The sequence below is a fragment of the Sphaeramia orbicularis genome, chromosome 7, assembly GCF_902148855.1.
Source record: "Sphaeramia orbicularis chromosome 7, fSphaOr1.1, whole genome shotgun sequence".
Taxonomy (NCBI): domain Eukaryota; kingdom Metazoa; phylum Chordata; class Actinopteri; order Kurtiformes; family Apogonidae; genus Sphaeramia; species Sphaeramia orbicularis.
Window position 1 is genome coordinate 9,940,208 of NC_043963.1, and position 12,957 is coordinate 9,953,164.

General features: G+C 39.2%; 2 protein-coding genes across 7 annotated transcripts in view; one reads left to right on the top strand and one right to left on the bottom strand.

The window, feature by feature from the left end:
• LOC115422366 (PR domain containing 16) overlaps nucleotides 1–10,020 on the bottom strand; it is a 486,977-nt gene extending 476,957 nt beyond the window's left edge. For all 5 annotated transcript variants that reach the window (XM_030138668.1, XM_030138664.1, XM_030138666.1 and 2 more), the window contains exon 1: nucleotides 9,900–10,020. In XM_030138668.1, the coding sequence (XP_029994528.1) occupies nucleotides 9,900–9,936 (37 nt within the window). In that variant the 5' untranslated portion in view covers nucleotides 9,937–10,020. The remainder of the gene's footprint in view (nucleotides 1–9,899) is intronic.
• LOC115422368 (uncharacterized) lies at nucleotides 9,039–12,451 on the top strand. Of its 2 annotated transcripts, XR_003935834.1 has the most exons (4): nucleotides 9,890–10,016; nucleotides 10,143–10,390; nucleotides 10,836–11,235; nucleotides 11,504–12,417. XR_003935834.1 is itself a non-coding variant. In XM_030138669.1 (3 exons), the coding sequence occupies exons 1-2, from the start codon at nucleotides 9,797–9,799 to the stop codon at nucleotides 11,212–11,214; spliced, it is 954 nt and encodes a 317-aa protein (XP_029994529.1). In that variant the 5' UTR covers nucleotides 9,039–9,796; the 3' UTR covers nucleotides 11,215–11,235; nucleotides 11,504–12,451. The 2 variants fall into 2 exon arrangements, 1 of the variants encoding a protein (XP_029994529.1); XM_030138669.1 differs by having other exon boundaries at nucleotides 9,039–10,371; nucleotides 11,504–12,451.
• The last annotated feature ends 506 nt before the right edge of the window (nucleotides 12,452–12,957 follow it).

Consider the following 12,957-nt stretch of genomic DNA (forward strand, 5'->3'; position numbering starts at 1 on the left):
CAGTGGTTCCCAACCTTTTTTGGCTCATGACCTCATTTTAACATCACAAATTTCTGGTGATCCCAGACATTCAAAACAGAGAATTTTGTTTTGCTAAAATTAATTTGCTTTTGATCATGTTATAGTTTGCTATACTATGTTGCAGATAAATGTTAATTTTAGACGACATTTAGTCTATATAATGTATATTATTATGGACGTAGGCAGAAAAGCCAGGTGTAGATTACTGCACAAAGGGAGAATTTTATTTTCCTTGGTCAGGATATGTACAGTCAGTCCAGCTTGGATTTCCAAGACTGACAATTCATACTGAACAAACAAGAACTCAAACTATGAATTATGAAAGAGCTGCAGCATCTGAAACCGACCACAATGAACATTTGACAGATAAACAGAACCACAGTGCTTCAGTTTCAGACTCACAGTTTGTCATGTCTGTTATGGATTGGGATTGCCTCTGTCAACTCACCATATATATTTTATTAGTAAGTTTTTTTTTTTTTATTTTTTTTATTTTGATCAATTACTAGAAATTCAGACAACCCCATTTCAATTCCAGGAGACCCCACATGGGGTCCCAACCCCGAGGTTGAAAAATACTGATATAGACTAAATGTTGTCTAAAATTAACATTTATTTGCGACATAGTATAGTAAACTATTACAATGTGTGATGTTAAAATGGGATCATGAGCCAAAAAAGGTTGGGAACCACTGGTGTAATGGCTTTTTATTTTTTTCTCCAACCCTGCTCACACCAACAAATACCACTCTTCAAAAGCTGCCCGTCTATTTTTAACAACCCCCCCACCTCCACACACACACACACACACACACACACACACACACACACACATATATATGTAAAGTCTGGAACTGGAAATGAAGGGTATGAGGAGAGACGAAAAACAGGGGGCTTCGAAAAAGGAAAACATCAGGGATATATCTTCGACTCTCCCAGGCACGCCACTGCTTTCGCTGCCAAATGATTGGGAGACTGGCTTGTTTTTTTACAAACATGGTGCATGAGGTCATGGCGCGAGGCGGGAAAGACGCATATTTGCCAACTGGATAATGTGAGGTCAACGTATCAATGGAATGAATGGGATTTAAAGCCATGTGCAAGAGCTTAATGCAATGGTATTTGTATGTCAACTCAAAATTTGACTTAGCCAGCGTGAGACTGGAGGGGTGGTGGTGGTGGTGGTGGTGGGAGGGGGGGGTGAGGGTCAGTCAGGGCTCAGATCTGTGTGTGTTTCCAGGTGTGAGGGGTGCCCACCCATCACCGGGCCAGACTCGGCCAAGGTCAACGCTCAGAACAGTGACAGGACCTCCAACAACTGTACAAAACGGCGCGCACACACTGGTTTCCACGCACACATTTATCCCACCGCACTGTGCCAGCTCCTGCTGTTTGGATGACATTTACACTCAACCTTTCTAGTTTGTGATTGATTGGGGTTAAGTCCTACTATTGCCCAAAAATCTGTCAGCACAAATGTGTATGTGTGTGTGCATATGTGTGTTTGTATGTGTGTGCCCGTCCGGGATATCGGTCTGTACGAATGTGGACAAAAGCACAGGTTTCTATGTGTCGCTGCAAAGACACAACGAGAGAGAGAGAAAGAGAGAGAGAGAGAAAGAGAGAGAGAGAAGTATGAAAAGCCTGTCAAATGCTGTTGGGCTGTTACTGAGTCTGGACCAGTGTGACTTCAGCATTTTGCTAAACTGCTAATGTCAGCTGGGAACGACTCCAACCGCCCATGACCCTGCAAGGATAAGCGGGTATCGATGATGGACGGACGGACGGGTGGGCGGGTGGGTGGGTGGGTGGATGGATGGGGTAACAGTACAATAACAGCAGTAACAGTAGTGTCTCTGCTGCAGTTCTGTCATACTTGATATATAGCAAAATGAAACTGAAATACACCATTGAATCTCTGTAACCGAGGCAGAAAAACAGCCCAAATAAGCCAAAAATTTAGAAAAAACAGAAATAAAAATCCACTCTAAATGATGATGTTAGTTTCAGAGATGCTGATAACTAAGCTGAAACTACGTACAATCAAAAAAATTCTAAGCTTAGTGCCATCTTTAATAAAAATACTCATATTTGCCAACATCATTAACGTATAAGAGGAAGTAATACGACATATTCTCAAATAGATATTTTACCTTTCACATAGATACAGATGTTTTTGTCTTTTAGTTGAAAAACATTGTCAACCGTGTCCCTGTCTGTGTCAAACTTCCATTTCTTTTTCCAAGTGCCTTAAAGTTGTTTCCATCTGTCGTATTTGTACACTACTTACTGTTTTTACTCTAATTATTCACTGTTTGTGACATATTTTTAAGATATTCTGTCGTATTCAACCCATTCATGAGAGTAAAATGCTGCAATTGCACATTTCTGCAAACTACGGACGCATGTAATTTATTTATTCATTTATTTTTAGCCTTTCTTTAATGTTCAGGTTGGTCGATAAATTCATTATGAGTCATTTTTAACTTCATCTTTACAGAGTTTTTTTCTGTATCGAATCAATCGTTGCATTGCTGGCAGGGCTTTTGGTGGAAAGAATTTACATTTATGCTCACGACTGACATTTTTGCCACATAGAAATTATGCTAATTAGCTATATTCAATGACTTCATTAAGTAAAATGTAGAGCAGTTGGAGTTATGTTTAGAATTCTGTTGGGTTTTTAAAAGTCTGGTTTAGACCAACTCGGATGACAGCTGTGTTGTTTTTAAAGCGCTTTATAAATGAAGTTAGGTTGAGTTGTAGGTTTTATTTATGATGTAAGATTGGATGACAACTGTGACAATAAACATATTCTATTCTATTCTATTCTAGAACAGAACCAGATTGATCAGTGCAAAATGTTTTGCAAATGATCTGCAAAAACACCCTCATCTTCATTTGTAACTTGTGTGTAGAGGAATAACTGTCATCATAGACTTAAAACTAATAGTAAAATACTCCCATTTTGATGGAATTCAGATAAATCTCATTGCATAAAAGAGGATAATTCTGATAATGTTTGAAAACCACATCCAAATTCAGAGTCATAACAAAACAACGCACTGAAACGTGTCTGAACAGTGGACATTTAAAGAGGTTAAAATAGAGCTGTGTGCCGTTTCAGAACCAGAACGCAGATCCAAAAGCCATATATCTGGTTTATTTTTAAACCTTTTGGCACCTGTTCTTGGCCTCATTACACTCTGCGAGATCTCTTTAGTAAAAGTGAACTTGGCCAAAACGGCAGCAGTGGCACATTTACAGTTACTGACTGAATAACAATAAATACATCTCCCCCTCGAGATACAAGAAAAAAAGAAGCGAGTGAGACGTAGCGTTAAGTGTAAGGGAGTCAGAGATAGCAAAAGGGTCGTAAAATAAAACGACTCAATCCTGTTCCAACGTATTAATCGTCCATCTTTGAAGCTTTACAGCTCAGGTAATGCGCAGAGTAACTAGTTCCTGGCGATATCTGCTGCTGTTGGGTTGATTTTCTGCGCAGGTGGAAGAGATCGGGAGAGTTTTATTTACTGTCAGATGTTTAGGATACTTCACTGTCCTCCACGTTTTCAGGGTAATTTTGAAAACTTCACTGGAAAGAACATTCCTCAAACAGTTTGCTCTCACAGCAAATATGAAGATATCGTTACAAAAAGCAATGTATCTTTATTTGTATCGTATTATGTAAATTTAATGTGGACCATATGTCGGTGAAACAGACACTGGCTCGACACTGCAACAGCAACCATGACCAAAACTTTACCCCGACCTCAACCGGAGGAAATCCCCCCCCCCGTCTGTACTTGTAAATTAATATGTTACGAACAGGCGAATTCGTGGGAATGTTATGAAAGATGGCGCTTTCGTTTTATGACGCGCAGGTATTTTATGGAATGCACGAAAAAGAAAAAAAAAGGAGGATGGAATAAATAAGAAAAGACAAATGAAACACACACTGCACTGTGCTGATGCAAAGAGGGGAGAGTAGGGGAGAGTGGGGTAGGGGTGGATGTGTGATGGGGGTGGTGGTGGTGGTGGGGGGGGCATTCACATCTAACATCCAACAAACTTCCATAATCAACAACTCATGCAGGACGTGCGACCGTGCCAAATGTGGACTGATGCAATTAGTTAAGCTACACAATTTTTAAACCCTTCAAAAAAATTGACACAAACGCTCCCCGAGTCGATGCAAAATCATAAAATAATAAAAAAAAAAAAAACACCATGAAAAAGACTTAATGAGCAGATCTGAGTGTGCAGAGTGGAGCAGAGGGCCCGACTAGACCACGAACAAAGCAAAAACAAGAATAAATAAAATAAAAAACACAAGTCCGGACTGTACGCGCCGAGTGTCAGGAGGTCTGTAATTACAGTTGCGGACACACTCGGCCACTTTAGACGGACGGTATAATCTGAAAAACAAATGCTACGTGATTCTCGGAGCTGCTAAGGTCATTCACATTATCACACATGAATGCAAATGGGCTCTGTGGAACCGCACCGCTCTCGGGTTTCCCCCACCGTGTCCTATCTGTGATATATCAATATAAAGATCTCACTATGATTGTGCACTGCAGGAATACTGGAAAAAAAAAAAGTGGTTTGTGTCTGGAGCTAAAGTTCTTCAGGGTAAATAAAACTGCGTTATCTCTTATATACAGTTGCAGAAAAAATTATTAGACCGTCAAAAGTCACCAAAAACAACGGTTATGCAATCAACTGTATCGTGTGATGAAAACATGGAACGCCTAAAAGCACCGTTTTTGTCAGAACACATTATAGTTCAATAGATGCTAATGGTCATCAAGGGTTTATATACAGTATAATACTTGAATTAAACTACTCAACTGTATATATTCATTCATATTCATTCCTCTTTGTTGCACTTTTACACAAGGATGTGTTCATAAAAATGTATGGATATCATGATGCTACTGTATTTGAAGGCAAATAATTTATAAAATATTCTGACAAATGGAACTATTACAATCAAAACATCTAAAAATGAGGAACAATGACTTTGGTTTTTACTGTTTCAACACCTTTACATTCTCTCATGGTTATTATTGTATAGATTTACTTCTTTAACATGACTTGTCACAGGTAAATTACAAAAAAATACAACTGAATAAGCAAATACAGTTGTGGAAAAAATTATTAGACTGTCAAAAGTCACCAAAAACAACGGTTATGAAATCAACTGTGTATCATGTGACGAAAACATGGAACGCCTAAAAGCACCGTTTTTGTCAGAACACATTATAGTTCAATAGATGCTAATGGTCATCAAGGGTTTATATACAGTATAATACTTGAATTAAACTACTCAACTGTATGTATTCGTTCATATTCATTCCTCTTTGTTGCACTTTTACACAAGGATGTGTTCATAAAAATGTATGGATATCATGATGCTACTGTATTTGAAGGCAAATAATTTATAAAATATTCTGACAAATGGAACTATTACAATCAAAACATCTAAAAATGAAGAACAATGACTTTGGTTTTTACTGTTCCAACACCTTTACATTCTCTCATGGTTATTATTGTATAGATTTAATTCTTTAGCATGACTTGTCGCAGGTAAATTACAAAAAAATACAACTGAATAAGCAAATACAGCCGTGGAAAAAATTATTAGACCATCGAAAGTCACCAAAAACAACGGTTATGCAATCAAGTATTAACTCCTGTGTGTGTCATGTGACTAAAACAGGCCAAAAAGAAAACATGGAATTCCTAAAAGCATTGTTTTTGGCAGTACAATGCTATAGATATTGATGTGATTTTGGCTATTATGACAAAAAGCATGAAAAATAGATAGATATCAGCTCTGAAATTAAACTCTTATGAGCTATTTTTGTTGTTATCATTATATTTATCCACACAAATGTACCTTTAGTTGTACCAGAACAAGAAACTGAAGAAAACAAGGGTGGTTTAATAATTTTTTCCACGACCGTACAATCAGATTTCACGTATTTGCTTAATATTTACGTTCTGTATGAATTGCAGCCGGTGTCGTGTAATATCGAGACATTATTTTCCATTTGATGATCCTATCATTTTTATGTTCAGGCTCTAATCTGTGAACATAACACAGTGTGTATGTGACACACATTACAGCTGCATAGCACTAATACATGGGAGTCTGCACGGGACCCTGAACGTTTAGCCAGAAGTTCAACATAGCTACCATTGTTGGTTTTAAAGTGTTATGGGTTGGGTTTTATTACTTCTGTCAAAACATCAGAAGCTGTTGAGCCAGGCCAAGTTCAGGACTGAGTCTATCTAATAAGGAGGGGGTGGGGGGGCTGGAAGGTGGAGGGTGGGAGGGGCTTTAACGCATAGATCAATAGGATATCTGGCAATTAGTAGACGTTACGTATAGGCCCAGAAAGGGAGGAAGACTGAGGGAAATGTGTCAGAAAATGTTGTTCAGTATAGGGAGGTAAGGGAGGGGAGGGAGGGAAGGAGGGAGAGGGGGGGTAAATGTGCAAAATCAGCAAAAAAAAAAAAAAAACGTCAGAAAATCATGTGACGCTGCCTTTTATTGACCCTTGGTAATGCGGACGGTGCCCAAGTAAACTGAGAAACAGGTTCTGAAAATCAATAACAAGAGAGAAACCGCCCTCATACACTCATTCTGAAGTGTGTGTGTTTTTTATGTCATATTTTCCTCCTTTATTTACTGAATTAATTTGGTGCGTAAAAGACGTTTTCGATCATTACGCACGACTGATAAGTGTGTATGGACCTGACATTTCTATATCCATGTGTGTTTGTTTTGTTGACAACGTACAGTAAAACTAAATAAATAAGAAAATTAATTTTTAAAAAAAATACTGTTCTACTCAAAAAAGAAAGAAAAACAACAAAAACAAAACAAAAAAAAAAACAACCACTCGACAGGAAGTCTTGTTAATTGATCCAAACCGAATTCAGAGAACCATAAGGGCCCAGTAGAATACCACAATAAAACCGCCGCAAGGTGTTAATTTTACAGCCACAATCAGCCCACTGCAGCGTGGATACTGTACATACAAGCCCACAGCCACACTGTACATTCACAGCCACGTAACCAAAGGATCTGCAGAAAAAAATAAGAATTAGTGTCAGTTTGGTGCAGATATTTCACCTGCATCGATTTGTAATTTTAAGATTAAGCCTCAAATTTAACAAAAAAATAAATAAAATGAGCTGCAGTGTGTTACAGCACGTGTGTGAGTTCAAATAGAAATAAAACACAATCCACTAAAACAATCACGAATTTACGCAAATGTGCAATTAATTGGATCGTGCGTAAAAGTGTGATTTCATCCGTTTTTAAAGCCACCTGTGATGCTGGCTTTGCACTATGTCACAAACACACTGAGAGCCACTTAAAGCTGACCCATAAGAAGTATGTAAACAAACCAGAGCGGCTGCATGTACTTATGTGAGCCCTCCCTGGTTTATAAAAAAAAAAAAAAAAAAAAAAGACGGACCGATAGTTGGATTTTTGCATCCACAGATTCACAAATACAGTGAATATGTGTAAGCTGCAGAAAAAAAGAAGGTAAATGTAAGTGAATTGGAAATTAAAGCAGTAAAGCAGCTGTTGAGTGTTGCAGTGCAGTGGGCCTGGACTGTACACGCAGGGAACACAGAGGGAACAGGGCTGGAGTTTACTGTACACTCCCACGCGTCGCATTCAAAACCTGTGGGCCTGTGTGTTTTGAATGTTAAGAACGAGATATTTTGTTTTTTCATTCCTCCTCTCATTTGCTCTGTTGTTGTTATTTTTCCTATTTTCTTCTTCTTCCTCTTGCTACACTACACATGTGAGGCCTTTGGGACGCACGGGGCGCGCACTGGTGCTGCTACAAAGCCAGGTATTTGTGTTCATTAGCGCCCGGATCAACAGACTATCAAGGCTGTTTAGAGATCAAGACCGAGCGCAATTACAGGCAAGAAGCAGCCTCCTGGACGTGTTTGAGCATTTTCACAAAGCGCCACAATGAGCCCCCCCCCCCCCCCCCCCCCCTCCTTCATCTTCTTTTTCGTCCATTTACTTCTTCTTCTTTTTTTTTCTTCCCCTTTTGTTTCTTTGTCTTAAACTTTTTCTTTTTTTTTCCTTTTACGGGAACTTGATCCTTGTACACCAGTCATGGAGAACTTGCAAGTGTAATAAGATGATGGGAAAAACATGAAATGAGAATTATTATTATTACTGTTTTTATTTATCTCACAGTATGTTCTGGTTTAATTCATCATTGCAATTTTTAAAATTAAAAAAGAAGTGCAGGTTTGTTTTTAAAGTAGGAGGTAATTTATTTTAACTGAGACGTTAGATGTAAATATATTTTCTATGTTATTATGTTATTTTAATTAACTAACACTAACACACGACTGGAGATTAAATCTGATTTAAAGCCAGTGGATTTGGCAAAGTTGCAAAGTTTTTTGTTTTTTTTTTCCAGGCCTGTAAACATGCAGTCGACTGAGCCAAATTACAATAAAAAAGCAGTTACATGGATGTGTTAAAATAAATATTTTTAATTGCTTTGGACAAGAAAATAAATGTCAGAGTATAAAACATTTCATGGCTTTTGGTGTAAGTTGCACAAAACTCTAACTCACTATGAAAAAAAAAAAAACAGCAAAAACAAATGAAGACATGACAAAAGAGGCCTGAATAAATCGTTAAGTTGTTAAGGAACCGAATTCCAAATGAACAGCGAATAAAAAAAAACAAAAAAAACACACTGACCCACATAATTGTCCGTAGAAAACAAAGTGCATTCAAGCACGACTTTAAGGGGAAAAAAGGCGCTTTAAACAAACGCATAAATCAAGCAGATCCAACAAACAAATGTCAAACAATAAACATGCTCCACTTCCAACAAAGTGCGTGCTCATGTTGGTAAAAAAAAAAAAAAAAAAAAAAAAACACGGAATACATGAATTTTCCGTGTGACGCGAGCAAGCCAGTCCACTAAGTAGCATGGGCGCTTTTCTTGCACAAGACGCATTATTGATTGGCATTCCCTGGAGGAGGAAACAGTCAGCAGCAGTCCGTGGGCCCTGGCTCCAAAACGAAACTTGCCGGAGAGCCGATATATGTTGGTGCGGGCCAAAAGCAGGAACGCGTGCGTAAAAAATTTGCATTAAAATATCGCTCTTTCTTCCTAAAATTCTCGCGTCTGGCGTCTCCGGTTTGCAAAGACAGACGCTCAGCTCTGCGCACCACGACGCAGCACAGCAGTGCCACAGCGCCCACTATTTCAGAAGCTAGGAATATTATTTCACAAGACTTGGAACGGCTCTCTTCAAAAAAAAAAAGTTACTATCCATTTCGACAACTTTCTTAGTAACTTTCGGGAAACGGACCGCGCGCCTCCGTTAAACAAAAACAATAACACCAAAACATCAAATGACTGAATGAAAGAGAATCCAGCTCAGATTTGGAAGCGATATTACTTTGCGTCTTTCTAGGAGTGTGATCAACTTTAAAAAAAAAAAAAAAAAAAAAAGAAGCACCGGCGGCGTTTCTCATCACACACATGAAAACTTTCTGACACCGGGAAGCAACGGAGCCAAAGAGCGGAGAGAGAGCGCGCGCACCGGAGGAAGGAACGGAAGGCTCGAGCAAAAGCAGAAACAAAACCGGAGCAGGACAACACATTTTTATACACAGCACAAAAACTTATCTCTGGACAAAGAATCAACCACCACCACCACCACCACCCCCCTCCACCTCTTCTTCTCTTAAAGGATATGACAAATGACAAGGACACATTGGACCATCTATGCGCGAGCCGGTGTGTTTTCTGGAAAAGCGCAAAAACAAACAAAAAAAAAGGAGCAAAAAAACCAACAACACCTACTTTTGGCCAGTTTTCTCGCCCTCGCCTTGGATCTCATCTTGTCGGCTTGTAGATTCCTCTCGTCGTCCTCCGTGAGCCCAGAAGCAGCAACAACACTATCTTCATCTCACCAGCATTGTCAGTTTGGACACCTTCGCACATGCGCACAGGCCATTCAATCTGACACCCTCGCCGGGGCCAAAAAACTTTCCAATGTATTCATCATCATCACTTTTTTTTTTTGTCCTATCGTCTCCCCTTTAGATCACTTATCTCTTCCCCTCCTCCTCTTCCTCCTCCTCCTGCGCTCTCCTCACCATCTTACCTTCCCTCCCTCCCTCCCTCCCCTTACCCGCGTCCCCCTCCTCACCCCTGCAGCCCCCCCACCCCCCCCCCCACCCAGCCCATTTAGCTTCTGCCAGCAGCCTCTTGGAGTTTTTAGCCCTTTAACTGGGAGAACTTGGGTTTTCTGCAACCTGCGGTGGACACAGAGGTATAGAGAGGCCAAGGAGGTATTAGCACAATAATGCACTATTATTATTATTATTATTATTATTATTATTATTATTTTTATTATTTTTATTTTTATTATCATTATTATTATTTTTTATTTTTATTATCATTATTATTATTTTTGTTATTAATATGATTGTGCATGATATTTGTGGGTTCATATTTTGCAGATAATCTTAAAATATGTGTGTCCTTTGACTTTTTTTTTTATTATTTCATGCAGGTTTAAACTCTGATATTTTACTAGATGTTTGGTTTTATGTTGCAAAAATAAGCTGGAATTGCATGAGTTATTTTTGATCTGAATGAATTTACATACAGACGCGCATAGTTGCAAGTCTTGATTATATATATATGTGTGTGTGTGTGTGTGTGTGTGTGTGTGTGTGTGTGTGTGTGTGTGTGTGTGTGTGTGTGTGTGTGTGTAAACCCTGTTGCCCTCAGGACACGCAGCGGCCACAGCAGCTGTTTGACGCATGCACCGGCACAGTCCGCGCGCACCGGTGGACGAAAACCCGGGGCTTTTTTTTTTTTTTTTTTTAATACTTCTGCGTCTTTTTTTCCCCCACAATGTTCAGGTTTGCAACAATCATATCTGCAGCAGGTATTTGTCACAGGAGTGTTTGTGGTTCAGGTTCAGCTGCGACGCACCGCGTATAAAGGAGGAGAAAAAAAACAAAAAAACAACCACCTGAACAGGACAGACAGACGGACAGATGGACTCAGTTGTGAGTATTGCAGTTTTGCACCTGTTTGTTTGTTTGTTTGTTTATTTGTTTGTTTGCTGCAGGAAAGAGGACAGCAGTGCAACGGTAATATATGACAGCAGCATCAATGAAAGCAGGTAATTTTAACATTTATGTGTGAAAATCTGCCTTATTCTCATGTATATTTTTGACGTTTTTTAATCAGGTAAATTCTAAAGTTGCATTTTACGCATTCTGCCTTTTACGCATTTATAGCTTTTTATTTCAGTATTATTGTTTTTATTATTATTAGTGTTTAATTAATGCGTTTTTCCGAAGAGGTTGGAACCTGATGGGAGCTGTTCTGTTCTGTTTTTATTGTTGTATTTTTTTTTTTTTTTTTTTTTTTTTTAAACCAAACACCAGCTCGTCTGACGGTGGCAGGCGGGTCCGTCTCAGCCATGTGCTGCGGTGCCGGGGCCTTTTAGCCTACATGTCATATGGGAATGGTTTCCGTCAAGTTTGGCTGAATAAAGGCGGCTCTATGTTGGAGCCTATTAAAGATCGGTGGTGATGGAGCGGCTGCAGTCTGCTGGGACAGCGGCAGGGATCAATTCACTGCGCACTAATCACACACCGCTGCTATATGGATTACTCAGATTAATGCGCAGGGATTATTCTTACTCTGCTTCTTATTTTTCTTTATTCCTTGTACTTGTGTTTTCTTTTTTGTTTTTGTTTTTTTGTGTTATTGCTATTACTGGTACCGGTTTGTCTGGACTTCCTCTGGTCGCTTTTTGCTCCAGGACTGAGCGGCAGCTTGCACTTATCACGCACACGAACCTAAGCCATTATCAGAATACAAGCCTCGAGTTGATCAAACACAGCCTGCAGGGGTGTTATCCCAGCAGCTGAAGCTAAATGAATACTGTGATCATGAATCAATAATAATCACAAGTAATTAGCCCACATTGGCTTTATATGAAAGTGTGCGTCTTGGCACGAGGAGACCAGAAGGGTGATGCTATTGGTTTGGCTGTACGTAATAAAGAACTAAAATGTTCATTCACACCTACAGTGGATTCTAAATGTCATTATTATCACCATTTTATTTATAAATCTGTGATAATTTCGTATAGAATTAAAGAAAAGGAACAACAACAAAAAAATAGATAAATGAACAATAACGTATGTGAAAAACAGTGGCGTGTAAAGGCTCTGTTTATTCTTTGGTGTCTAGGAAAGTTGCGACAGGATATCGGTAATCCATTGTTTTAATCGATCGCCTCTATTGATATCGCGAGGAAGCAGGGGGAACAAAAAAAAAAAAAAAAAAAAAAGCATTCGACAAAACTTTCTCCTGTTCAGACCAGGCCTCAAATTATTTCCATCACATCGGTCTGGATAAATGATTTCACATTTGGTGGCACCTTATTTTATTTAAAGGGGGAATTAAATGTGATTATGTAAAGAAAAGAAAAGAAAAGAAAAGAAAAGTGTTGTTCTTCGACACCGGGCCCCTTTTTTGGGGGGTGGGGGGGACTTTTCTGCGTCATTTAAACGTCGACTTTAAACGGGGTTTGTGGAGACGCAGAACGGCTGCGCAAACCTCGCATTTCTGGAGTATTTGCTTTCCAGAAATGTGGCTTTTTTTTTCTTTTTTTTTTTATTTGGCCTGCGGCTGCACACAGAACTCAGGAGGCTGCACCGCTGGCTCCGGCCCCGGAAGAGAGGTGTGCACTCGGGTTTAATCATCTGCACACGATCCTTCACTTTTATTAATCCGACTAATTACATGATGAGAGGTGGAAAAAAAACATTTAATAGTAACGCCAGACGTCGCATGAAACAGTTGGATAAATGTTACCGAAAATGCGCAG